This window comes from Carlito syrichta, unplaced genomic scaffold (assembly GCF_000164805.1).
Source record: "Carlito syrichta isolate Samal-C Ts95f unplaced genomic scaffold, Tarsius_syrichta-2.0.1 Scaffold302401, whole genome shotgun sequence".
Lineage (NCBI taxonomy): Eukaryota > Metazoa > Chordata > Mammalia > Primates > Tarsiidae > Carlito > Carlito syrichta.
The window spans coordinates 490,313-516,716 of NW_007246497.1; the positions used below are offsets into that span (position 1 = coordinate 490,313).

Below are 26,404 nucleotides of genomic sequence, written 5' to 3' on the forward strand. Positions count from 1 at the left end.
CCGTCAAAAATTATATACACTAGAAAATAAACTCCATGAGGTCAGAGGGCTTTTTTTGTTGCTGTTTTTTTTTAACATCTTCATGTAACTTGTTCAGCCCCAGGATCTAAAGTACTTGGTACTGAGTGGGTACTTTTAGTATAAATTTTTGGATGAATGAATGAACGAATGAGAGCAATGCCCCAATATGTTTAGACTCTCATAACAAAGTATATGCAGAATTTATTAAAACAAGGGTCTCATTAAGACAATATCTTGGTCTTAAATACACAGGCACTGAAATATGTTCTTGATTTCCTTCACAAATGTTGCAAAAGCCAGGTTGTATCTAAACAGCAGATTATTTGACCCAGGACCTTTCATTCCTCTCTGTATGAAGCTTGTCCACACCATGGGCTGTGGGAAAGACTGAAAAATGTGAACGGCCTAAACAACAACCCACCTCAACTCAGGCCATTATGTAATAACACATCTCCAGGAATGTCTTTCCTCACAGCTCATATGCCCACATCCTCTACCCTGCCTTGCCCAGAGCAGCCTGGTACAAGGCATGGAGGTCTTGATCCCTTCTCCTCACTTGTTTCCTTGTAGCATCACTCAAGGGCCCCTCCACTCTTAGAGCTTCCAGAAGAATTCTGCAGAATTTGACAAGGACTCAAGAAATATTTGAGCTTACTGAGGATTTGGAGCACAGACCATTATTTCTCAGAGCCAAACATCAGATGTAATTTCCTCCATGAATCTTCCTTGATTCTTCCTAAGCTGGACTAAGTTATACTCCTCTCTGCTCCCATAATATCTTGAGCTTCTTTCAGAGCACCATATTGCATTAAAATGATCAGTGAGTAGTTGTTTCTCCCATTAAACTGTAAGCATCTTAAAGGTCCATGTCATTTCTCCTTAGCATTTGTCACAGTGGATCTGAAATACAGTGGTGCCCAATTAATGTTTTCTGAACTCCCAGTTCCCTCTCTAGCTTCATGGTGAAAATAAAATGCCGTTGCTAGAAATGTTCATTTAATGGAATGAAAAACACTATTTGAAAACAATAGTTTGATATCTCTTTTTCCGTAGGACATCATTTCTGCATTAAGAAACCATTGTCCACAATCTCAGAATGCACCTTGAGTTGGTCAGCATCTTGGTTCCAGGTTATGAAACCCAAATTGAACTAGCTTAAGTCAAATGAGAAATGTATTATATAGATATAGACAGCCTATACACAGGAATGAGGTTATACTTTGAGAATGCATGTAACCAGGACTCCTAATATTGCCAGGAAATTTATGTCTCATCTGTTTGTTACTTAGTGTTTGCTCAAAGCTTCTTTTTCTCTCTGTTGACCAGGTTCTTCGTTTTTCTGGGCAACATGAAGCAACATGAATATAAGTCTTATTTATATAATGATAAATAATATAAACTGCCAATAGCTTCAAAATGCATATTTGATACCCTACGAGCCCAAAGAAGATTGACTTCAGTTCAGGTTCCCAATTCCCCTAGGAATGACTCAAATTGGCTCAACTTGCTTAAGTGCTGACCTTAGACCAACCAAATACAATTGGAGTTGGAGTTCAAAAACATGGCCAGAGTATAGAGCAGATGGTTCCGTAGATGTCTACCACACTTTCAAATACTTTCATTTCTAAAGAAAATACATGAGCAGGATGGACTATTTCAATTCATTAATGGATAACTTCTATAAAGTATAAAGTCTTTAAAAGCAAAGTGTCCAATTTTATTTATATTATTAATTCACGGTACCTATAGAAAATTCCCAAGTAAAAATATATTTGCTTTGTTTTAAAAATAAATTTATTTTATTATATGATAATATTGACAGTTTACATAAACAAAGCCATTTAGTATTTGCAAAAAACAATTATAAAATGCCTTTTGAAAAGAAATGAAAATTCTTGAAATTCTTTCTTGGTACCAGTCCTACCAAATTTCAAGAGCCACCACTAACATTTTAGAACCAAAACAAAATTCCTGAGCCTGAATTGACTTGAGAGATTTTGTTAGTCAGCCAATCCCAGTCCAGGAAAGAATAAACATATAGAGCATTGTTTTGTGCTTTCAAAGGCTCTAACAGACGTTTGTTACAAGCTTTTTTAGTATCAAAGAAGACTGAGGAAGAGAAAGGGCATGAATGAGCCCAAAAGAGACTTCTGAAGATAAGGCACATACAACATGAATCCGTTAGATATAATCCTATTTCAAAGATAACCATTAAATCAGAAGGAAAATATGATTTGGAAAATGATCAGTAGTTTGGTTTAGCTCTTACTGACAGGTGAGCTCTTTATTGTATATATGCACAGTCTCAGCTTTTGAAACACAATGGATGTCTGAATTCTCCACTTCACTTTGGTTATGCAGTCAACATTGCAAAGTGAAGTTTATGAAGATTTTGGAAAGAAAACTGCTTGACTGACAGGCACAAAATGCAGCAATTTGGGGACATCTTCCATCAACTTTTGTAAGTGACCCACCTAATCAGTGTAGAAAGTTTCATATTTTGTGGAACACTGGTTAAATGTAGTTTTCACTTTTCCAGGATTAAAGCAGTCTTTATTAAATATACCTTGGAATGAAGAGGATTTGGCAAGATGGTCTCACGTAATAGATGCCACAGAGCACCAAAATTCACCTAAGAGCAATCATATATACTGCTGTTGAGAAGAACAAAAATTAGAATGTGGTCACAACCAGTCTCTGCCTGGGCTCTCCGGTGCTGTCACTGGCCATTACCCTGACATAAGCAGTCTCTTCCAGTGATATTATTTATACTTTATTGAACATAAACACTTACCCAGGGCTTAAAGAATGTTAAGCATGGACTTTTCCATCTCTATTTATTTCCCTAGCTACAGGGCCAATCCGTTTGCTTTATATCATGTAGGAATTTATTCATGTCACTGAGAATTTATAAAGGAGAAAAGAAACATAATAAAAGTCAACCCTACAGAAAGCATGATGGTACAGCAACATAGGCCAAGACACTACATTCTGTGTTACTGCAGGAAAAAAGCTTTGACATCTCCAAAGAATAACAAAACACAGTCCAGTATAAAATCTTGGGTTATAGTGTAGAGTTAAGTTGTACCACCTCAGATTAACCAAAATGATGGTCAAGAGCAGAGATTTTGATTTAGGTAAATCTTCATTCCAATTCCAGCTCTACCAATTCCTAATTCTCTAAATCTGAATTAGATTATTTGATTTCTTCGACCCTGTTTCCATATCTGGTGAATGAGGATCATAACATGCATCTCATGGGCTGAAAGGATTAAATGAAATAGCATATTTCTTTCTTTTTTTTTTTTTTTTTTGAGTTGGAGTCTCACTCTGTCGCCCAGACTGGAGTGCAGTGGCTGCTCCCGGCCACCGCAGCCTCGCCCGCTGGGCTCCGGCGATCCCTCCGCCTCAGCCTTCCGAGAAGCCGGAATTACAGGCATGCGCTTCCACGCCCGGCTGATTTTTTGATTTATTGTAGAGATGAGGTCTCGTTGCCCAGGCGGGTCTCGAACCCGCGGGCTCAGGCAATCCACTCACCTCAGCCTCCCAAAGGCGCGGGATTACAGGCTGAGCCACCAAGCCCGGCTAAATAGCATATTTCAAACTCTTAGCACATGGTTAAACATTGGATAAATGGTAGTCTTATTATTAACTCAATTCTTAACATCTAAACTTCTTTATCTATTTTTTTTGTTGTTGGACTAGTAATTCTTGTGACAAGGCAGGTAGAAGTACATTAAAATTTCCCTTCTTATTGTCGCTACCTAACTGGGTACTTTTCTCCAATTACTAGGCAATAATAAAATTAATAATATTATTATTATTAAAAAACAACAATAAAAACACAAACTAAAGTTACAAATAAAAAGTGGATACATTATTTAAAATTAATTTCTACTAGCTGTTTTCCTGAGACATGTTATGTCCATTTTCAAATGAGCAAAGCATTTTGCAATTTGCCACCAGCATGGAGGTACCTTCAAAGCCTGTGGGAAGGAAGAAAACAATAGCAGATTATTTTTTTAATATAGTATGCAATAATAATAATAATTTGAAAATACAGAGCCAGCATTTTAAAAAATTAATTAGTATTCTCATAATAAGATAGAATAACATGACCATTTATCAACAAGAATTTAGAATACAGTATCCCATTAAGCTCATGGGATTTTTCTGGGAATAGTCTCTCACCGAGAGAGCTATGGAAAGTTATTGCTCTCTCTTGCTGGATGTGAACAAGGAGACTTGTAGCCCTGATTGCTCCTGGCCTCTCTTATGATCTGAAACAAACCAACTCTGAACAGTGAACAGAAATAATCTGTTTTCTTAAGCGTGAGCCTCTGGTTCAACGCAGTGCAAAGCCCATCTTTCCTCTGCACTGCCATTCATGTGAGCCAATGCATTGCCCTGGTTTTCAGCCAGTTTCCGTTGGCTTTGATGTTATTACAACCACAACTACCCGGTAGGTTGTGCCCGTTATGCCCCGCGAGCCCCCTTCTCTGCCCTGCTCTGTCTCCGGGAAGCTGACCGCTTCTGATTCCACCACGGGGGCTTCCTTGCCCTTTGGTTTCTGGTCACGTTTAGCTGGTCGGAGGTGCCTATGAAGAACGAAGACAAGGGGAGAAAGTCTGGGCTATGTTTTCCCTCTTACCTTCTTCTGTCATCGTGTAGGCTCTAACAATAGCTATTTCCTCCACACCTATAGCTTCTGCCTGAGGTCTCGTGCAATTTTCCTAGTGCTAAGGTAACACCTACTCCTGGTCCCTTCAGGCACAGAAGAGTAACCGGACAGGCCCTACCACTGCCTGACTCGGGGAGCCTTGACGTTCAGTGGGGACTTCTGTAACCCTGCCTTCACAGTCTCTTCCTCAAAATCACATTATTGGATCATCATGTGATTCTTGCTGGGATCCTCACCGACACAACATAACTGCTTATAACTGTTTAGTGTATGGTAAATGCTCGATCAATGTGGTTATTGTTAAACCATTTCTATAGGTATAACCTTTCAATGTGAGATAACTAAATTAAAATACCTCTTCTTTGTGCCCAAAAATGAGGAAGAAAAAAATATAAAATAACCAGCATAACCATGCAGAATGAGAACGCCTATTTCTGTGGTAACATGCAGAAGAAAGATATAAGAAAGTCTTGTTTGACTTCAGACTCTATGAAAAAAATCAATGTTAGATATTTTTTAACATAATCATAGTCCATTTAGTTATTAAATAAAATTAATCTCACCAGTTAAATGTCCCTGAATAGTTCTTCATCTGCCAAGTATATCCAACTTACCATTAAGCAATATTAGTCTCTTGAATATCTTCATTAATAGGAGTTGTATCTTTGCCCAGAGTTTCTGTTTCTTCTTCCTTCTTCCTTCTTTTACGATGTTTCCTAAGAGGACTTAGAAAATAATATGTTAGAAATTAGTATAAGCCTGATAGTTCATGAAAACACAAAATTATTTGCCAAGAGAGCCTATAATCTTATTTCTAATATTATAAAATGTATAAATGCATGTTTCTTTTTTCTTAAATATTATGAATGTTCTCTTCAGTCATCTTTCCCTATGCTCAAATGATATCTATACACAATAGACAACAGTGTGGAAATAATACAGTTATCTAAACAAAAAGAATATGGCATTTGATCATTGATGGAGCTTAGTTAGTTCAAGAAAATTTTTCAGGCCAAGTTGTTTTACAAAAAGACTGATGACTACTATTTAGTGTGTAAACAAGAAATAGTACAAATTGACTATTGGGATAAAAAAATCAAGAGGAGGGCATCCTCTTGATATATTAACTAAGCTTCTAAATACATTAAATTTAAAATGTGTTAGATACTCTGGACTGCAATCCAGCCTTCTTAAAGTGCAGTACAAAGTTAAAGTGAGAAAGTAGAACCGTTCCCAGCTTTGTCCAACTGATTCTCTGCCTCAAACCTGGCATTATAAATATTCCTTCCTATTAAAAGGAGGTAAAATAATAATAACATTAAGTTTTGGTGGGTTTTTTTGAGTTGGAGTCTCACTCTGTCGCCCAGACTGGAGTACTGTGGCACACTCCCAGCCACCGCAGCCTCGAACTGCTGGACTCCGGCGGTCCTTCCGCCTCAGCCTTCCAAGTAGGTGGAACTACAGGCGCTACCAAGCCCAGTTAATTTTTTTTTTTTTTTTTTTTTGGTTTATTGTAGAGGTGAGGTCTCCCCAAGTTGCCTGGGCGGGTCTCGAACCCGCGGGCTCAGGCAATCCACTCACCTCAGCCTCCCAAAGCGCGAGATTACAGGCTGAGCCACCAAGCCCAGCTATAACTTTAAGTTTTATTGTTAGAAGAAATCCTACAGATTATCTGATTTCATACTCCTGTTTTACAGAAAACAAAATTAAATTTCAAAGAGGTTAAGAAATTTGCCCAAAGTCTCAAAGATATAGAATGGAGGAGCTAAGACAAAAATCAAAGACTCCCTCTAGGCTAGTGTTTTTCTCCCTAGCACCTTGTGAAGGAAGGACTCATGAGACATTCTCTTTAGGTTAGGACCACAGCACGCAAATAGATGCCACAGTTTAGGACACTGGGCGAGCTCTCAAGACAAGAAGATGGGATTTTAATAAAATATCTTTTTACCATATAAGTGGTAGTCCTGCTCTGATTTTTTTTAAAATGGTAAGTTTCCAAAAGAAACTAACTTAATTATGATTGTACCAAGGCACTCTGCCTCAGAGAGAAAGCAAGGTATTTCTCAATTTCCAAAGTTGTAGTATATAATGAAAAATAAAAGACAGAAAAAACAGAGTAATCATGGTTTTCACATAAAATGTATTATATTAATATAGCCAGGCAGTGTTTTTGTTTGTGTCTATCTTTGAATGTTATGGTGCCATAGTATACTTTTAGAAAATAAAAGTCTTATTTAGCCTACTAATACACATAAAATATAACCGACTTTAGAACTAAATGATTACCTTTTTAAACTAGAAGATTTATACAAATTTTGTTTTAAATTATAATAATTGTGTTTAGTAAAATGATAAAGATCATGTATCATGTGTTTTATATAAATACATATCTCAATATCGATGATGACAAACTTTGAAAAGATAGATTTATGGCCGGGCTTGGTGGCTCAGTCTGTAATCCCGCGCTTTGGGAGGCTGAGGTGAGTGAATTGCCTGAGCCCATGGGTTCAAGACCCGCCTGGGCAACTTGGCAAGACCTCACCTCTACAATAAATCAAAAAAATTAGCCGGGTGTGGTAGCGTGTGCCTCGAGTTCCAGCTGCTTGAAGGCTAAGGCAGAAGGATCGCTGGAGCCCAGCAAGTTGAGGCTGCAGTGGCTGGGACCGGTCACTGCACTCCAGTCTGGGTGACAGAGTAAGACTCCAATTCAAAAAAAAAAGAGAGAGAAAAGGTAGATTTATTTAGAATCAAAGCAAAAAGGAAAGAGAAAGTAAGTAGGAAGGAAGAAAAGAAGAAAGGAAAGAAAACAATGAGCAAGATACAATTTCTCAGATTTATTTAAAATTAAGATTAAAAATACTTACTGACAACATGTGCAGACACCGACCACCAAAATGATAAAAATGGCCATAACTGCTATTAAGCAAATCACCAAAATCTGCCCTCTATCTCCTCTTAGGTAAAACAAGTCAACTCTCTCACACCTGGCCCCAGTGTAGCCATCATCACAGCTATAAAAACAAAACAAGAAAAGGTCAATAAGTAAAAAACCACAAGACTTTAAAAAATCTCTACTTCTTTTTTGAAGAAATTAACAATTCTATTACTTGAAATTAATAAAGAACAGAGTTTCTTTATTTTTTAAAAAAAGAAGCTGTACACCACTTTGTTCACAAGTAATTTCATTTTCTTTGCCTTGCTGAAAACATGTCATTATTTATTAATATGTCTAATATAAATATATAAAGAGGATGACAATTTACTAAGACTCTTAGTTTGAAAGGGAAGTAATAATAGAATTCCTTCCACAACATTCCCAGTGCTTAAAAACCTCCATAATATAAAACTAAAGATTTCCAGGATTTCCCATTTTATCATAGGATAATGTGATTTACATTATCATAGGATAATGTGATTAATTTCTGTGTTTCCAATCTCTCTTATAAATTATACAAAATTACATTGTTTTATATAAAACATGGTAAAGTGTATGAAAGTTTATAACCCAGAGTCCAACACAGAGGAAGTTCTCTCTCCCTCTCTCCCACTCCCTCTCCCTCTTTTTCTCCCTCTCCTCTACTTCTCCTCTTCCCCTTCCCCATCTCATTCTTTCTCTCTCCCTCCCTTCCCCCCCCGCCCCCCACCCCTCTGAAAATTCTACCTATTCTTCCTACTCTACTGTTTTGGGACATCACTGACTAGGTAATACCCTTCTGTTACTCTTCTACTCATCACTTCCCCAACTAGATCCCCCTAAACACAATTGATCTTGTCCTCTTCAGTTTTTTATTTCTGATTTCTGATTTCTTAAAGACACATTTGCAGATCTGGTCACCATTCCCTTCACTCTCCTCTAAATGGCCTCCTTTTTTTCCATGGCCCTTTTCAAGTGGAGTGACCAGAAAACAACAAGCCCCCTAAGCAGGGCTATCATTTCTCTCATTCTCTCTCTCTCTATCTATATAGTCTTAAGATACACCTCAACTCAGCAGATGCCCTAACACTGAGTTAACAGTTCTGGATCCACTTGACCCAGCTGGAACTTGTCTGAGCAACTAAGGACTCAGTGATCTGAGGACTACCCACAGAATTCTCTGAGTGGGTCTGAAGTTTAAAAGGTACATTAAAAGTTTGTCCGAGGACGTGTTAACCAAAATTATCTGTTATATCATTGGTACCTTTGCATTAATAAATGTTCCTCCTCAGATGAATTCAAAAATGCAAAGAGATACTGGGCAGACACATAATTTTTTAAATGTCAAAAAGATTAAATTCTGCATCTTGAAAAGATCTCTGTGAAACCTCACTTTCCTTTAAGAAAAAATGTACTGCCAGGTTGCTCTATAGCTTATGCTTGACAAGAGCCAAGGCAGTTAATTCCCATAAAGCCTATATTTCTCAAGGTAGGAGACCCCTTCATGCCAATATTGTAACTGATACAGTGCTTCAAAAAAAACAAACAACAAGCTCAGTAACAATCATCAATTGAAAGGTGAGGCACGTTGCAAGCAGAGGAGAAAAGACGCCTAACACCATATATTGCAGAATGACCCCAGATGAATTCAAGAAAATTACTTCCTGCAAGACAAGTAGGTATCTTCATTCCAAGGTCAAAATAATGGGAAAAGAGCTTGGAGATATCTTGAAATATCAAAATTTATGGCACACAGTACTGATGCTGGAGGTAGGGATGGGGGAGAGTGGGAATGATATTTAATTGCATGCGTGTATAAGGAGATTTTTTTTAAAGTTTTGTAAGTTTGTAATTAAATCTTACAAATATAGTCTCTTTCAATTAGCTTAAATATTTCTCTAACACATTTACTAAATATGGCATTTTTAAACAATATCTTTGCCTATAAAATGCCTAGTAATTACTTACTGCTTTTTAGAATATTTTTCTAATGATAAGCTCTGGGTTCAGCGACTTAACAACGTTTAATTGCATTTCTCAGTAGGCAGCAGTTCCGTAAATTGTAACCCAGTGAGGCCATGCTAGGTAAAACCTTAACACAGCCCGTTATAGCGACTATTATGTTATTGCTATTCTTCAGCCAACTAATAACATATCAACTGACAGTCATTTTCAGTGAGTGCATCTCTCATACAGGAGAGGAAGTGGCAAAGGGAGCAAATGTTCATAATTTATTAAATGGTGAGTAAATAAATGAACTTTTATTTGCCAGACATCTTATAAAATCTAAAATCAGAAATAATTTTTGAAATTGTTCGTGACCTTTGTACCACAAAATCAAGCTTTGAGATCACTGTTTGAAATAACCACCAGATCAAAGACTGCTCTTAGAGATTTATAAGTACTGCATTGATCATTAGTACAAACCTTGAGGTAGGTACTATCATTAACCCCATTTTCTAGATGAAGAAACTGAGGTACAAAGAAGTGGGGCTAGAATTCAAACACAGGCTTTATGGCTCTCAAGTTTATACTCTTAACTACATGTAAATGAACTTTCCTGCATATGTAAATAAAAACTATGTATCTGGAAATAAATTATCTCTATTCCAAGGAAATACTGGAAAAACTATAATGAATTTGAATTATTTGAAAGATACTTTGATTTTTCATGTAAGAACATGGTCCACAAACTCCTGTGATCCTAAGCAAAAGGAAATATTTCTGTCTTCTCAAGATGGTATTGTCAACAGTGGCAAGACTGTTTTGCCTGAATTCATGCTATACCAAGCCACCTGCAAGGTCAGTTCTAGGTTGAATATCCACCATTCATCTCAATAGTGCAATTATGAACCTCTTACTCTGGGTCCATGATAGGTGTTTTTGTATTTACTATTTTGCTAATTTTCAAAAACTTGAGAGAAAGGTATTACTATCCCCTCCCCTTTTTTAATGATAAAACTGAGGCTAAGGAAAGGTTATTGACCCACTGTTAATACTCTTTATAACTGGTGAAAACAAAATCTTGCTTTATGTCTATTTGACTCCAAAGTCTGTGTCCTAACCTCTGTGATCTTCTGCCTGCCATTGACTGTATATCATTCCACTACTAGAAGGTCTTCCCAGTTCAGAGCAAGGCCTTGAAATTCAGTAAAGCATTAGGTGGACTATAATAGAGGCACTTATTCATCCATTCATCAGGCATTTCTTGTGCATCTAATGAATTCTAGGCCCTGTGCTTGGCACTGGAACACAGACAAGAATAAGCCATGAGCCCTGCTCCCTAAAAACCCATAGTCATAGAAGACACATTTAGAGAAACCATCACTTGTGCTTCAGTGGGTCAGGGCTTTCATGGAGTGTGACCAGATCACAGAGGAAGGACATTTAGCCCAGACCTGAATGTGCATCTCAGGAGGAGGAATTCAGTGGAGCCTACTTTGGAGAGGTCCAGGAAGGGTACTGTGTGAAAAGCATCTTAAGCCATTAGTAAGAGTAAGTATCCCAGGCTATAAGAAGAAGTTGCATAATTTAATAAACCATAAAAAGCAATGTAAGATTTTAAAAGAACATTTAAGAATGGGGTAAGAGATATAGCTCAAAAGTTAGGCCTGAATAAGAGGAGCTATGAAGGACAAGAAAATGAGTTAAAACTGCACAATGAAGGGGACAAACTGTGTGTTGATCTTAGGCAAGCAGATTATACACTGCAGTTTTCATTTTAGAAGGCAGTAATATCAAAAACAACAAATCTGCAGACATAGAGATCCATTAGAAAAATGTGCCAGGTTCAAAGGCATTTGTATTTTAAAAGTTCAATATGTGCTCCCAAGCCAGTGAGCAATTCAATGAATTTTTTAGAAAATCAGCTCTGTCCTTCCCAATACACACAAATGCATGTCCTTATTTTCTTACATTAGTAATTTTTATCCCTTTCTCTATATTATCTATGCATATTTTCTAATTGAACTCAATTATTATTAAATTTTGAAGACGTTCATGACCTTAAAATTTCCATAAAATTAGGCATTTGAATCACTGTTTGAGATACTTCTAGGGGGAAAAATGTATGCTGGGGGACTGTGCAAAAGAACATAAACATTCTGTGAACTGTAGATCAAAATTGTAAAGCATTCTTTACAAAATTGTAAAGAATCACCTTGGTCCTTTATGAGGAAAGGTCCCAGACAGCATGTCAGCAGGACATCTCTTTAGAAGAAAATGAATATCAAAAAAAGAAAGAAAGAAAAGCAAAGAACATTGTATGTCCCTGAGTAGAATTAAACTTGAACTCTTAACTACACAAAGTTGCAAAGAGAACGTTATCTCCAATTCCCTACTGTACTAAACAGGCTTTGCTAATCTCTACTTATAAATGGGACTGACTTCCTTGCACTTAAGTGACACCTGCAAAAGTAGCTCTTAGTTTGGCCAAGATTCCTTTGTATTTACGTTAACTGTGAACCACCTTGCCAGAATAATTCATTTCCATTCGAACCATTATTGGAGATGTAAAGCATGCTGAATGCTGGACAGAATCAGTTTTGCTTGCACAAGAAAGCAGAAGGCACTGCCTCGCCTAGAAGTCGATCTGGACTCTCGCATGCTCATATTTCAGGAGAAACATGTGCATCAGTGTCTCCATACATAGCTGCCGAGCAGGCCCCTAAACAAGTGATTGGGGGCAGGACCAGGCAGAACTGTGTTTGGACAGATGGCATGGTAAACTCAGACTTTCCAGGCCTGTCAGGTCCCAGGCGGGCATGTCTTGCACCCTTTTGCTTGCTGGCCCAGAAAGCTCGACTTACACACAGGAGGGTGTCTGCTCAGCTACCACAAAGCGGCATCTCCCCTTGATGCAGTAATGCCTGTATTGCCTGGGACACCTGGAGAAGTGGCCTTTCCGTTTTGATTGTGTGGTGGTCGCTGGAAAAGGAGAAAAGTTTCAATAAATCAGCTCACCTCAAATTCTCATTTGCAAATAGACTCGTTCTTATCTTGCTGCCAATCTCTCTATAGAATATACTCCAGTCTCTCATTTCTTCTCTTCACACTGGGATAAAAGTTAAACTTTTGTGTCCCCCAGATACCTCTAGAGATTGGGTAATGGGGATTGCAGTGGGAATGACTCATATTTTAATCAAGGTATGTGTCCAATTTACCTTTCGGAAAATTTGGTGTCATTTAGAGCTGAGGTCTCCAACATTTTTGGCATCGGGGACCAGTTTCATGGAAGGCAATTATTCCACGGAGGGGAGACAGGAAGTGGGGTGGGGGAGAAGATGCTGTCAAACCTCACCACTAATCACCTCCTTGGTTTCACCTCAGATCATCAGGCAATAGTTTCTCATGAGGATCATACAACTTAGTTCCCTCGCATGTGCAGTTCCAAATATTGTTCCTGTGTCTATGAGAATCTAATGCTGCTGCTGATCTGACAGAAGATGGAGCTCAGACAGTAATGCCAGTGATGGGGAACAGTTGTAAAGACAGATGAAGCTTGTCTGGCTCTCCCACTGCTCACCTCCTGCTGTGCAGCCTCAGCCCCTAACAGGTTACAGACTGATATGGGTTCCAGTCTGGTTTGGGACCCCTGGTTTAAAGAGTAAAACACAGATTTAATAAGAGGGAAGGTTTTCAGTCTGTGGAGGTTGAGTCATGCTAGAGAAGGGAGGTTTTTGTGTTTGATTTGGGGTTTTGGGTTTTTAATTGTTGTTGTTTTCCTTAAACTTACATAGGTTTTACTAAGTGCCAGATGCTGGTCTAGTTACTTTTCTTATATTATCTCAAGTAATGCTCATGACAACCTTATGAAGTAAGTGCCATACTAATCGCCAATTTATGGATGAGCAAAGCACAAAACATGGAGGTTAAGTCACATTCCAAAGTCACACAACTAGGAAATAGCAAAACTGGCTGTCCCCCCCAAGTTCACCCTCTTAATTGCGGCCCTCTGGTGTTCTGTTGAGCCAGCTGTTTACCAGGTGTCTGTCATCGACTCAGTCTGATGCATCCAGAAGTCACTCTTGCTTCAGTGGGAGATTGTGCCTCTCATTTGGCCCAGATATGCTTTCTCTTGCTTTGAAGGAGGAGGAAAATACTGGAAGCTTCGTGTTCTGGATTTCAATTCTGAACTGACTTTGTCTTACCCTTTTTGAGCTTTATTTGCCTAATGTTTCAACTGAGGAGTGTAATGTAACAATTTCCCCATCATTCGCATGTAAAAAGTTTCAGTAACTAACGATTGTTAAGAGAAACAGTACAGAAACACTAGTTAGCTGTTTCATCTGTTGATTTACAACTGATGCATGCCCACACCCAGAGAAAACAACTAAGAAGCCAACTCCAGTCCCGGGTCAAACTTTCCACATTCATGGTATAAGCAACAGCTTGAAGGATCCAGACACCTGTGGAGCCAGGAAAACCGTAGGGTGTCACTTCAGAAGGGCTTTCACACTGGGTTTGGTATGGCACCCGGCATACCAATGACTTTAAATAATCTTTTTTATTAATAGCAATGACTACCAAACATCTTAATTTATATTATGAAATGGGTACATATAATTGCCCAGTGCCACCAGAGAGAGGAATCTTAAAGGACTTGGAATGATTTATACACTGCAAATTCCTGTGATGCCAGGTCACAGTACAGAGTGTCAGTGGATGGCAGAATGTTACTGAGGGACTGGCTGACCTGGTTTGGACCCATGACTTGATTACCACCCACTCACTGCTTATATACAACATGCCAGATATTTGCTCCCATTCTTGCCTATCAATGTGAATCTTATTAGAAGGATTGAAATTTCTTCCAGAAATAACTGCAAAGTGTGTCAAAGGCAAAGACCTGTGTGTTTTGACAAATAAATGAATGTCAATTTTCATTTGCTGAATGTTTTCTATTTCCAGAGCCCTCTAATTGGCCCTGAAATACATCAAATAAATAAAAAATACCCTATCTAATTTCTTAAACTGGTAAAATAGAACAAATAAAAAAACAACAATAAGAAATCAACCAGTGAAAATAGCCATAGTAATCAGATAACAATTGTAATGCACTGGAAAGAGTGGAAAGTTCACTGTATTAGAAGAAAGGAAAATTGTGTTTAATTTTCAGCTCTGCCTTTTAGTAGCTGTATGAGTCTCTATAAGCCCATTAAGCTGTCTGAGCCTTAGTTTCCTCATCTGTAAACTGAAGATGATAACATCTACTCTAAATGAGCTGTTGAGAGACTAAAATTAAAAATATAGGCCAACTGTATATTTGACAAAGGCCTAACATCTAGGATCTACATGGAACTCAAGCGCGCTGAAAGGAAAAAAAACTCCATTAAAAAGCGGTCAAAAGACATGAATAGACACTTCTTAAAAGAAGATATGCAGGCAGCCAACAGACACATGAAAAAGTGCTCAGCCTCACTAATCATCAGATAAATGCAAATCAAAACCACATTGAGATACCACCTAACCCCAGTAAGAATGGCCATCATTAATAAAACAAACAACAACAGATGCTGGAGATGATGTGGAGAAAAAGGAACACATCTACACTGCTGGTGGGGAATGCAAACTAGTGCAACCTCTTTGGAAGACAGTGTGGCTTTCTAGTTTCTGAAAGAACTAGAAATTGACCTTCCATAAGACCCAGCAATTCCCCTATTGGGAATATACCCAGAGGAACTCAAATCATTCTACAAAAAAGATACCTGCACACATATGTTTGTTGAAGCTCTATTCACAATAGTAAAAACATGGACCCAAACCATTCTGCCCATCGAAATGAAACTGGATTAAAAAATGTGATACATATACACAATGGAATATTATGCAGCCATAAAGAAGGCCAACATATGGACTCTGTAGCAACTTGGATAGATTTAGAGTCGATCATACTCAGTGATTGATCACAGAAGCAAAGAGCAGAGTACCATGTGATCTCACTCATAAGCAGACCTTGATCAATTATCATAATACAACAAGAAAGGGATTGGCAGTAATGGGAAACTGCCAGGGGAGTGGGGTGGAATTGGCAGTTGAGAGAAACTTCTAGGGGAGAGAGGGACACACCTCATCAACAAGGGTACCTGCATAATCGATGTTTGTATAACTAACCCTGAATTGTACTCCACATCTTCAAAATAAAAAAAAATTAAAAGTTTAAAAAAATATATAGGCGAATGTTCTTAGCAGAGTTCCTAAAATAGTAAAGCTCCCAGGAAATGAGTTGATTCTAGAATCTTGAAAATCTTGGCGTTCCTAATAGCAAGCTAGTGTAAGTATAAAGAATGCTTACCTAATAATGAAAAATAAAAACTTCTTTTTTAGGTGAGCAAGCAATTGAGTTATGGAGAATGTCAAGAGCAAAGGCACAGAGTCAAAAACATGCCTAACCCGGGGAGTGGAAGGTAGATCTACTAGAAATGGAAGGGTCACGAAGAGGAGCAGCCAAGGATGGCCATGGACAGAAGGTAGAAACCTCAGCTGTCAGTAGGCTGAAGTCTTTACACTTGAAACACAAAGCAAGAGGGAGCTGAAGATGATTTTTACAGATGAAATTAACCTATGCATGACAAAGTATTATTTATGCAACATTCCATCAATGTGGTAGGTCTGAGAGTACGAATTGGATTAAAGTAGGATGATACTGGGGACAGGGAAAAAGCCAGAGCATCCCTGAGCCATGCAGACATGTATGATGTGGATCTGGGATAGGAGAATGGAGGGCAAGATAATGAGTTCAAGAGGCAGCAAGACTTAACGATAGATCTAGCATGAGCCAGAAAGGCATTTTCTGCTTTGCAAGCATACAAGCCTCTAATTATAAGTCATTTGGTGACATGTCCTAAATTTTACTAATTCTCTACTTGCTGTACCCCTTTGAATGCACTTTTCGTAGACACCATCCAGAGTATAGTACCAAAAAACAAATTAACCAGCAATTGCTGGATGCAGTGATTTGATCAGCCTTGGTTCATCCAAGCAGCAAAAGTCTATGCCAGAGAAATGGTTGCCAGGTCCTGTTTTGATCATTCACAGAGCTCCCTCCTTTGCCAAATAAGCATGCTCTTAAATATTCCCAACATTATTTAGATTTTAAAACCTTTCCGTGCCACCAGGCAGAAAATGTCCAGTGAGTTCTCTATGGAACGTTAAAACCTGAAAGAAAAATAAAACACACATACTGCCACACAAAAATAAAAAACCCAGATGGGATCATCTCTTCCTCTCTCATAAAAATGAGAAAGCTGATCAGCATTCTCTCTTTTGAACTGCACCTAAAATTCCAGTTCCTTTTCATCTAGTATTCATCAAGATCACGTAATCTGAAAATTGAATACCTGTGAAATCTAACATTTTCTGCCCATTATGAGACCTGATGATATAGGGCAGGGGAGGAAAAAAATCTCCCCTTCCATTCCAGAGATGTTTATCGAGAAGAAGAAAAGTTAATCCTATGACAGAAGAATGACAGGTTCCAAGTGTTATGTTTCTCTGGTGTGAAGTGAGTGATATAGTCTTGAAAATGTAGCAAACGAGAAGATAATCCTGATTCCGGCGGTGGTGGAACTTAATGTATTTATTTTCATTCCACTTTCCCCTTTTCCAACCCACATTCCCAAAACCAAAACATTTTCCCTAGGGGTGAGACTGTCAAAGAACATTGTTCTGGATAACTACACCTACTAGTGGGCCAGAACACAACACAATCTCATAAGGGGATGGACACCACAGGTAGTATGTTCCCATCTCTTCACAAAACACTATAGTCCAAAGATTCTAAAATCCAATTAAATAAGAAACCATTAGGATTACTGCAGGTCCGTGTATGTAAAAATCAAATTCTAAGCATTTGCAAAAGGATCAAAAGGAACAACATATTTCTTAGTTTATACGGGGAATTAGAAGAAAAATGGTTCTCCTTGTTAGGCCATATAGATAGTTAGACAAGATGTAATAGATTCCCTCCGTAAGCCAAAGTGGAGGAATACAGCAGACACATAAATGACTTCATTTCAATGTGAAATTTTCCTCAATTTGATGGAGGTTTTAATTAAATATAGCATGGTTCTTTCATGGTCTTTCTCTATATGATTATAATTCTCAAGACAAAAGAGGTTTTGTGACTTTTTTGTAACAAAAACGCTTCATAATGGAAACATGAGGTCTACGTTTCATAAACACCTTCACTTGTTTATTCTAACAGTGCTCATTTAAATCTATTTAATGATTTTGTAAATGACATTAATATTAGCAACTCTACTGTGCAGTCAACTCTAAGGGCATCAATACAACAATTATTATTACAATGTTTGTTTGTAACCTATTACAGTGGTTATAAACATAGAGAATCTCTAGCCCCTTAGTTAAATACATAGTTAAATCTCCATGTAACAAATTAAAGGGGGATGCTAAACTTTGAAATAGAAGTTTCACAGCTATTAACAAAGAGAGAGAGGAAGTGAAACAAATCACTAAAAATTCATCCTGCCACATAGATATGTCTCAAAAAAAAAAAAAAAATCAAGTTCACAGAAGACAGTGTAAATGGTCACAGTAGAGTTGGAAGAATAGTTTCTTCCTAATCTATGAAGTAGAGCCTAGACTTTATGATTCTACTTCTGGCTTTCAGGCATCTTTCCAATAGAGGTTTCCTCATTTTACAACCTTCTAAAGTCAAAATGTGAGGGGAAAAGACTTATACTTTTTAAAGTCAATTTTCTTTCTTATCTTGCCCACTGTCTCTGAATCAGGGGAATGTAAAATCAAAGTGCTTTTGAAAAAATACAAAATTTGGAAATTTACTGTAATTCAAGATTCCCATTTGTCTTAGGGCCAATGACATTTCCTACAGAAAAATAAAAAGGGAAGTTGCATCTCACAGATGTACTTGTTAGCGCTTTTTGAGCTTCTAGGATTTGCTAATATGGGGTAGGTTAGCAAGTCTTATAATCAGGAGAGCCCTGTCAACCATTCCTGAGCTTACAGGCAATGGGCCCTCACTCAGAGCTACCCTTTTTCATTTTATCCCTTTGAATGGGGGGAAAAAAGAATCAGTGTTGAAGGGTGAGTGTATTTGCATGTGTTTAAAAATATTCATGGCTGAGGGCAAACCAAGATCAATAGGCAAGAAGAAAATTTGTATTTTCCTTTGTTTTTCAAGAATGCATGTTACATATTCTTATGTATATGATGCCTCCTTTTGCTCATTCTCCTTTGCTGGTTCTTCCTATCTCCTTCAACCCTGAAAATTTTGCAATACATCAGGGCTCAATATCCTCCACCCTGGGTGATCACATCAAGTTTCCTGTCTTTAAACACATCTGCATGATAACAATTTGAAATTTAGTTTCCATCCTAGATATCTTCCTTCAATACCAACTGCCCAACTAATATCTTCACGTGGTTATCTATCTAACTGGCATTTCAACTTAACACTTCCAGAATAGAATATTTTAATTTCCCCTTCAAACATTGTCTTTCCTTATCTCAGCAAAGAATGTTCATTCCTTCTGTTATTGAGGCCAAAAATCTTGGAGTCATCTTGACTTTTTTCTCTCTTACTTTAATGCATCAACAAATCCTACTGGTTATATTCAAAATATATGCAGAATTATCTCACCATCTCCACTACCTTGGTCTAAGCCCAACAGAATCTCTAGGCGGGAAGTCATCTCCATGACCACCCTTCTGTCTCCCTGCTTCTGCCTGTGCCCTTTCAACTACAGAGTCTCATACAGAACCCAGAGTAATGCCATTAAAATTCACTCAGAGAAAAAGCTAAACATCTTCTAGTCCTTGGATAGACTCTATGTGATATTATTTATTACTTATCTTTCTCCATTATCTTTCTGACCTCGTCTTTGACCAGTCATTGTTCATTGTTGCATTCTTTGCAACTGGATCAGAGCCTGCTGGCTAGTACGTGCTTGTAAGTATTTGTGGAATGAATGAATGCCTCATGAAAGTTAGAAAATGACAAAGGCGCTTGATTGAGAAGAGCGATTCTTGCTCCATACTAATTCATCTTTCAACAACCACTGAAACACAAATGACCAAGAATAGCCAGAACAATCCTCAGCAAAAAAAAAAAACAGCAGGTGGTATCACATTACCAGACTTCAAACTTTACTATAAAGCTACAGTAATCAAAACTTGGTATTGGTCCAGGAACAGGCATATAGATCAACGGAATAGAATTGAAATTCCAGAAGCAAAACCTCAATTTCTCAACCAACTCATCTTCGACAAAGCCTCCACCACCTACTACTGGGGAGAGGAAAACCTATTCAGTAAATGGTGCTGGGAAAACTGGCTGACCACATGTAGAAGATTGAAACAGGACCCCTATCTATCCCTATACACAAAAATTAACTCTAAATGAATAAGAGACCTAAAGGTAAAACCTCAAACCATAAGAGCCTTAGAAAATGAAGGACATACCCTCATGGAAGTTGGAACTGGCATACAGTTCCTGAACAAAACCCAAAACCCACAGGCCCTAAGAGATAAGATAGACAAGAGGGACCTCATTAAACGGACAAGCTTCTGCAAAGCCAAAGAAACCAACAAGAGAGCTGGGAGACAGCCTACAGACTGGGAAAAAGTATTTGTCAACTCCAAGTCTGACAAAGGCATAACATCTTGGATCTACAAGGAACTCAAATGTGCTGAAAAGAAACAAACAAACAACCCCATTATAAAATGGGCAAAAGATATGAACAGACACTTCTCAAAGGAAGACATCTGAGCAGCCAACAGACACATGAATAAATGTTCAACCTCACTAATCATCAGGGAGATGCAAATCAAAACCACACTGAGATACCACCGAACTCCAGTCAGAATGGCAATTATCAATAACTCAAAAAATAACAGTTGCTGGAGAGGGTGTGGCGAAAAGGGAACACCTACACTGTTGATGGGAGTGCAAACTAGTACAACCTCTATGGAAAACAGTATGGCGATTCCTAAAAGCTCTAAATATCAACCTCCCATATGACCCCGCAATCTCCCTACTGGGAATATACCCTGAAGAACTCAAGTCACTCTATAAAAAAGATACCTGCACAAGTATGTTTATCACAGCACTGTTCACAATAGCAAGAACCTGGAAGCAACCATGCTGTCCATCAAAGAGGACTAGATTTTAAAAATGTGGTACATATACAGGATGGAATACTACACAGCCATAAAAAAGAACAAAATCATGAATTTCGCAGCAACCTGGATGGAACTAGAGTCTATAATACCGAATGACCTCTCACAGAAACAAAGATCTGAGTATCACATGTTCTCACTCATATAATGGACCTTGAACATCCAATGTAATACTATAAGAAAATGACTGACAGTGGTGGGAAACTATGGGGGGGAGGGGAAGGGAAGTGGGATTAACGGTAGTCAACATCTGTCTGGGGATGGGAAAACACCTCTTATCAACAGGGTGCCTGAATGAAACGTATTTGTATACCTAACCCTTAACTGTATCCCACAATATCATAATAAAAAATATTGCTAAATAAAACAAAACAAAACAAAAAAACAACCTACTGCCCTCACATGAACTTTATTTTTAAGAAATCACATTTTTAGGATTTCTCTCACATATTCTACATTTTGATCTTCTCACATGATTCCAAACACTTTAGCATGGTGGTTAACAATACACACTCTAGAGATGGTCTCTCTGAATTCAAGTCAGGCTACTCTGCTCACGGTGCGTGACCTTAAACAAATTACTTATTCTCTTCGTTCTTCAATCTCTTTATCTGAAAAAGAGGATAATGAAGATATCCCAAAGGATTAAATTAACTGATATATGTAAAATGCTTAGAACACATGGTTCTCAGCACATGGCAGGAATTTGGTAGACAATGGATACTATCTTTTGATTAAAATTATAGTTGATGATGATGATACTATACTTCAGATGAAAAAATATGAAATAAAATAAAGTATCAAAGAAAGGAAGAAAAAGAAGGGCAAAAGGAAGAAAGGAAAAAAACAAAGAAGGAAGGACAAAATGAGAAAAGGGGGGAGAAAGAGAATAAGAATGGAAAGGAGAAGAATATTTTTTCAAAAGTGTCAATTAGTTATAAATTGACCATCATATAAGAGTAGGCCCATATGGCTTATATCCTGAAAGAGCAAGCAAAAATATATTTAATATAGTCCATCTATTGATTTTAGCTGATATTTTAAAGTATTGAAGTTTATTTAAGATGCTAATATGAAGAAATAGTAGTAATGCAAATAATGCTTTGCTTAAGCCACAGAAATTTCAAGAATTCTTGATTAATGTTTTCAATATTAAGTCAATTGATCTTCAACATCTTTGGAATTGTATTTTTTAGGGTTTTTTTTTTTTCTTTTGTTTTTGTTTTCTAGTTTCTCATTTAATTCCTGAGCATTGTCCAAAGTATGGTCATGCTGAAATCTGTTTTTTCTTTATCTCCAGATAATATTTTTCGAAAAGTAAAATATACTATTATGCTTTTAAGCCCATTTGCAAGAAAAAGTTCTATATTATGTACAAAAAAATACATAATAATATTTCTGGAATATTATAATTGTGGCATTTAAGCAAACTCTGATCTTCTACCAAATCACTAATGCATTTGTTTTAATTTTACTAACTCTTTTATTAAACTATCCAGAAGATCTGTAAGTGCAGACTTAAAACCCTGCATAGGAATCAAAAGCAACATACAAGTAACAGTGAGAAAAATAATCAGGGATTAATAAATTTGGCTTTTTACAGAAGCTGAGGAGGAAGGAGAAACAGCCAGAGGATGGTTAATAGGTACAAAATTGCAGTTAGAAGAAATAAGTGCTAGTGTTCTCTAACACTATAGGGTGACTATCATTAACAACAATGTACTGCATATTTTCAAATGGTTAGAAGTACAGATTTAGAATGTTTCCAACACAAAGAAACATTTTGTGATAAATGTTTGAGGTAACAGATATTTGTTAAATATCCTGATTTGATCATAATACATTTTATACCAGCATTGAAATATCACATTATACCTCATAAATATGTACAATTACTATGCCAACTAAGAATACTGATGAAAGAAAAAAACTAATAAAAAGATTTAAGAAAGCAGAAAACATACCAAGAAATAGTTATTTTTGCAGGTCCCCCAATCGTGTCTCAGAAAAGAAATTACAAATAAGAAAATTTTACTGGATAAAATTCAGAGAAAGATGTGGACTTGACTCAGTGGATAAAAATAACTTTAATTACTCCACAGTGAATTTGGAGATGAATGTAAAAGCTAAAAATTATGCAAATAATTCAAAAATAAGTATTTGTATTTAAAAATTTGAAGATATAGATTATATGGTGTATTTTATACACTGTGGGAAAATGGCTCTTACACAATGAGTGACTAAGGCTGTGGCACACTAGGACCATATAGGAGGCAGCGTGTCCCTGCATTGCTATGGGACATGTGATGATGGTCTATGTCATGGCCTGCATCAATGACACAGATTTTGAAGAAGAAAATTTTTTTGTTGGAAGCAAAAAGATGCCTGAAACTACAAAATGGCTTAGAGTAGAGGATGAGGGATTATTCTATTTAGGGATTTTCCTGAACCCTCCTTTTTGTTAAAGGGAATAGGGGGAAAATATTTAAAAATCTGCATCTATTTGTAGCACACATAAAATTAGAAAGCAAGGGAATAACATCAGCAAGATGGCAGAAGAGAAAGACCTCAGTTCTCCTACTCTCCACAGATACACTGAGTAAACAACAAAATAGAGACAAATTTCCTTTGTGAAAAATCCAGAAACTAATTGAGAAGTTCCTGTACTCTGGACAAGTGCAAAAGCAACACCATCAAAGCCAGTATGTAAATCTGAGACAGCCTCTCGATGTGATTCCTACCCCCTATACAGCACCATATGATTAAAATGAAAGCTCCCACATGCCAGCTTCTTCCTGGTAAGAAAGAGAGTCAGATTGCATGTCCAAAACCACAACTTTTCTGGGGGGCTTCCCAGAAGACTGGCTTCTGTCTTGACTGTCTCAAAACATTGAAAGGACTTGGCATACCTTGGAACCAATGAGATCAGACACATCGGTTTAGACCGGCAGTCTCCATAACCCATCCTTCTGACTCAGCAAAAAGTGAGTGAATTAAAAATACCAGCTCCTAGATTCTCCATGAAGAGAGAAAGAGCTGAACTTCATGTCCAGTGCCCCAACTTGTCTGGGGGTTGTCTGTCTTGGAACACTGACAGGACCTACTGAGGGGTCAGTGAGGACAGAGACAGTAATTTGAACTAGTAGCTATTATAGTCCCTTCACTTAAACTGCACAGAGTAAATGAGCAAAAAATACTCAGTTCCCAGCTTTTCTCCAAGGAAGAAATGAGTTAGACAGTGCGTCCAATAATCCAAATTTTCTAGAAGTTTTCCAGGAGACTGGCTCCAGTCTCACTTATCTTGAAGAGTTGATGGGACGTGGCATACTCTTGAGGCCTAGGGCCACAGAGAACAAAGAAAATGGGTTAGACAGGCATGAAGTTTTAAACAGCCCCCAAATCTCCAACAAGAACAATTAATGAGAGTCTCTTCCCAAATAAGGCCAGTCCATGGAGACTGGAAGAAGTAGCTATTTTCTCTAATGCACAAATACCAACACAAAGAGTCGAGGAAAATAGACAGATAAATATGTCTCAAAGAAAGGAATAAAATAAACTAACTCTAACAAAGTGAAGCTATATAATTTGCTTGACAGGGAATTCAAAATAACCATCATAAAGATGCTCAATGAGGCAAAAGAACAAGGAATGAACAAAGTGAAGTTCTCAACAGAGATAGAAAATATTTTTAAAAGTCAAATATAATTTTGGAGCTGAATAATCCAATAACTTAACTAAAAAATTCACTAGAGGGTTTCAATAGCTGACTATGTCATGCAGAGAAAAGGATAAGCAGACCTGAAGACTATTGTAAATTATACAATCATAGAAACAAAGACAGAAAAGAATAAAAGTTACTGAAGAAGCTTACAGGACTTATAGGACATCATAAGCAGACCATGCACCTTATGGAAGTCTAAGATAGAAACATGATAGAGAAAGGGACAGAAAACTTATTTGAAGAAATAATGACCAAAAGTTTCTCAAGTCTAGGGAAGAAAATGGACATACAGGTCCAGAGGGCCCAAAAGATTACAAATAACATAAACCCAAAGAAATCCACACCAAGACAGTTTGCAATCAATTTGTTAAAATCCAAGATTAAGAGAGAATTTTGAAAGTAACAAGAGAAAAATGACTTTTCATTTACAAAGGAATCTTCATTAGACTATCAGTGGATATTTCAGCAAAAACCTTACAGGCCAGAAAAAAAGTGAAATGATATATAGTCATGCATCACTTAACGATAGGAATATGTTATAAGAAAGGCATCATTAAGTGATTTTTTTAAAAATTGTGTGAACATGATAGAGTGTGCTTACACAAACCTAGATGGTATAGTCTGCTACGTACCTAGGTTTATCCAATATAGCCTATTGCTTCAAGTCTATAAACTTATATACTGACTGAATCTGCAGACAATTATAATACAATGGTAAGTATTTTTGTAACTAAATATACCTGAACATAAAAAATATGCAGTAAAAATATGGCTTAAAAATAAAAATGGAGCACATGTAGAGAGCACTTCACATAAATGGAGCTTGCAGAACAGCAAGTTGCTCTAGGTGAGTGAGTGAATAAGTGATGAGCGAATGTGAAGGTCTAAACCATTGTTGTAAACTCCTGTAGACTATATGAGCACTGTAGGGTACACCAAATTTACATACATGTTTTACTTCAATAATACATGAACTTGAGTTTGCTGTAGCTTTTTAATTTTATAATCATTTAAAAAACTTTTTGACTCTTCTGTAATAACACTTTGCTTAAAACACAAACACATTGTACAGCTGTACAAAATATTTTCTGGCTGGGTGCAGTGGCTCATGCCTATAATCCCAGCACTTTGGGAGGCCAAGGTGAGGGGTTGTTTGAGCCCATGGGTTTGAGGCCAGACTGGGCAACTTGTCAAGACCTCATCTCTACAATAAATAAATAAATGATAAGCCAAATATGGTGGCATGTGCCTGTAGTTCCAGCTACCTGGAAGACTGAGGTAAAAGGATCACCTGAGCCCAGCAGGTTGAGGCTGCAGTGGCCGAGAGCATGCCATTGCTTTCCAGCCCGGGTGACAGAGTGAGACTCCAAGTCAAAAAATATATTTTTTCTTTCTTTACATGTTATTCTATAATCTTTTTAATTTTTTCACCTTAAAATTTTTTTTTATTAAAACTGTGACACAAACATACACATTAGTTTAGGCCTATAGAGGGTCAGGATCATCAGTGCCTTTTACCTCCACCTCTTGTCCCACTAGAAGATCTTCAAGGGCAATAGCACTCATGAAGCTGTCATCCCTATGATAACAATGCTTGCTTCTGCAATATCTCTTGAAGGACCTACCTGAGGCTGTTTTGCAGTTACATTTTTTATAACTAGAAGTACACTCTTAAATAACAATAAAAAATATAGTATAGTAAATACATAAACTAGTATCAAGTATCATTTACTATACATAATTGTATTTGCTATTCTTTTAAATGATTGGATATGCAATAGGTTTGTTTACACCAGCATCACCACAAACACCTAAGTATTGCACCATAATGTTGCAATAGCTATGATGTTACTAGGTGAAAGAAATTTTTTAGTTACATTATAATCTTATGGGACCACCATCGTATATA

At 37.3% G+C, this 26,404-nt stretch overlaps 1 protein-coding gene across 1 annotated transcript in view; it reads right to left on the reverse strand.

Annotated features, from left to right (window-relative positions):
• Nucleotides 1-5,318: 5,318 nt before the first annotated feature.
• The window catches only part of BTC (betacellulin), a 54,829-nt gene continuing 33,743 nt past the window's right edge, over nucleotides 5,319-26,404 (reverse strand). Inside the window, exons 3-5 of the mRNA XM_008056582.1 lie at nucleotides 12,425-12,542; nucleotides 7,567-7,713; nucleotides 5,319-5,427 (exon numbers count right to left, since the gene is read on the reverse strand). Coding sequence (XP_008054773.1) covers nucleotides 5,319-5,427; nucleotides 7,567-7,713; nucleotides 12,425-12,542 — 374 coding nt within the window. The remainder of the gene's footprint in view (nucleotides 5,428-7,566; nucleotides 7,714-12,424; nucleotides 12,543-26,404) is intronic.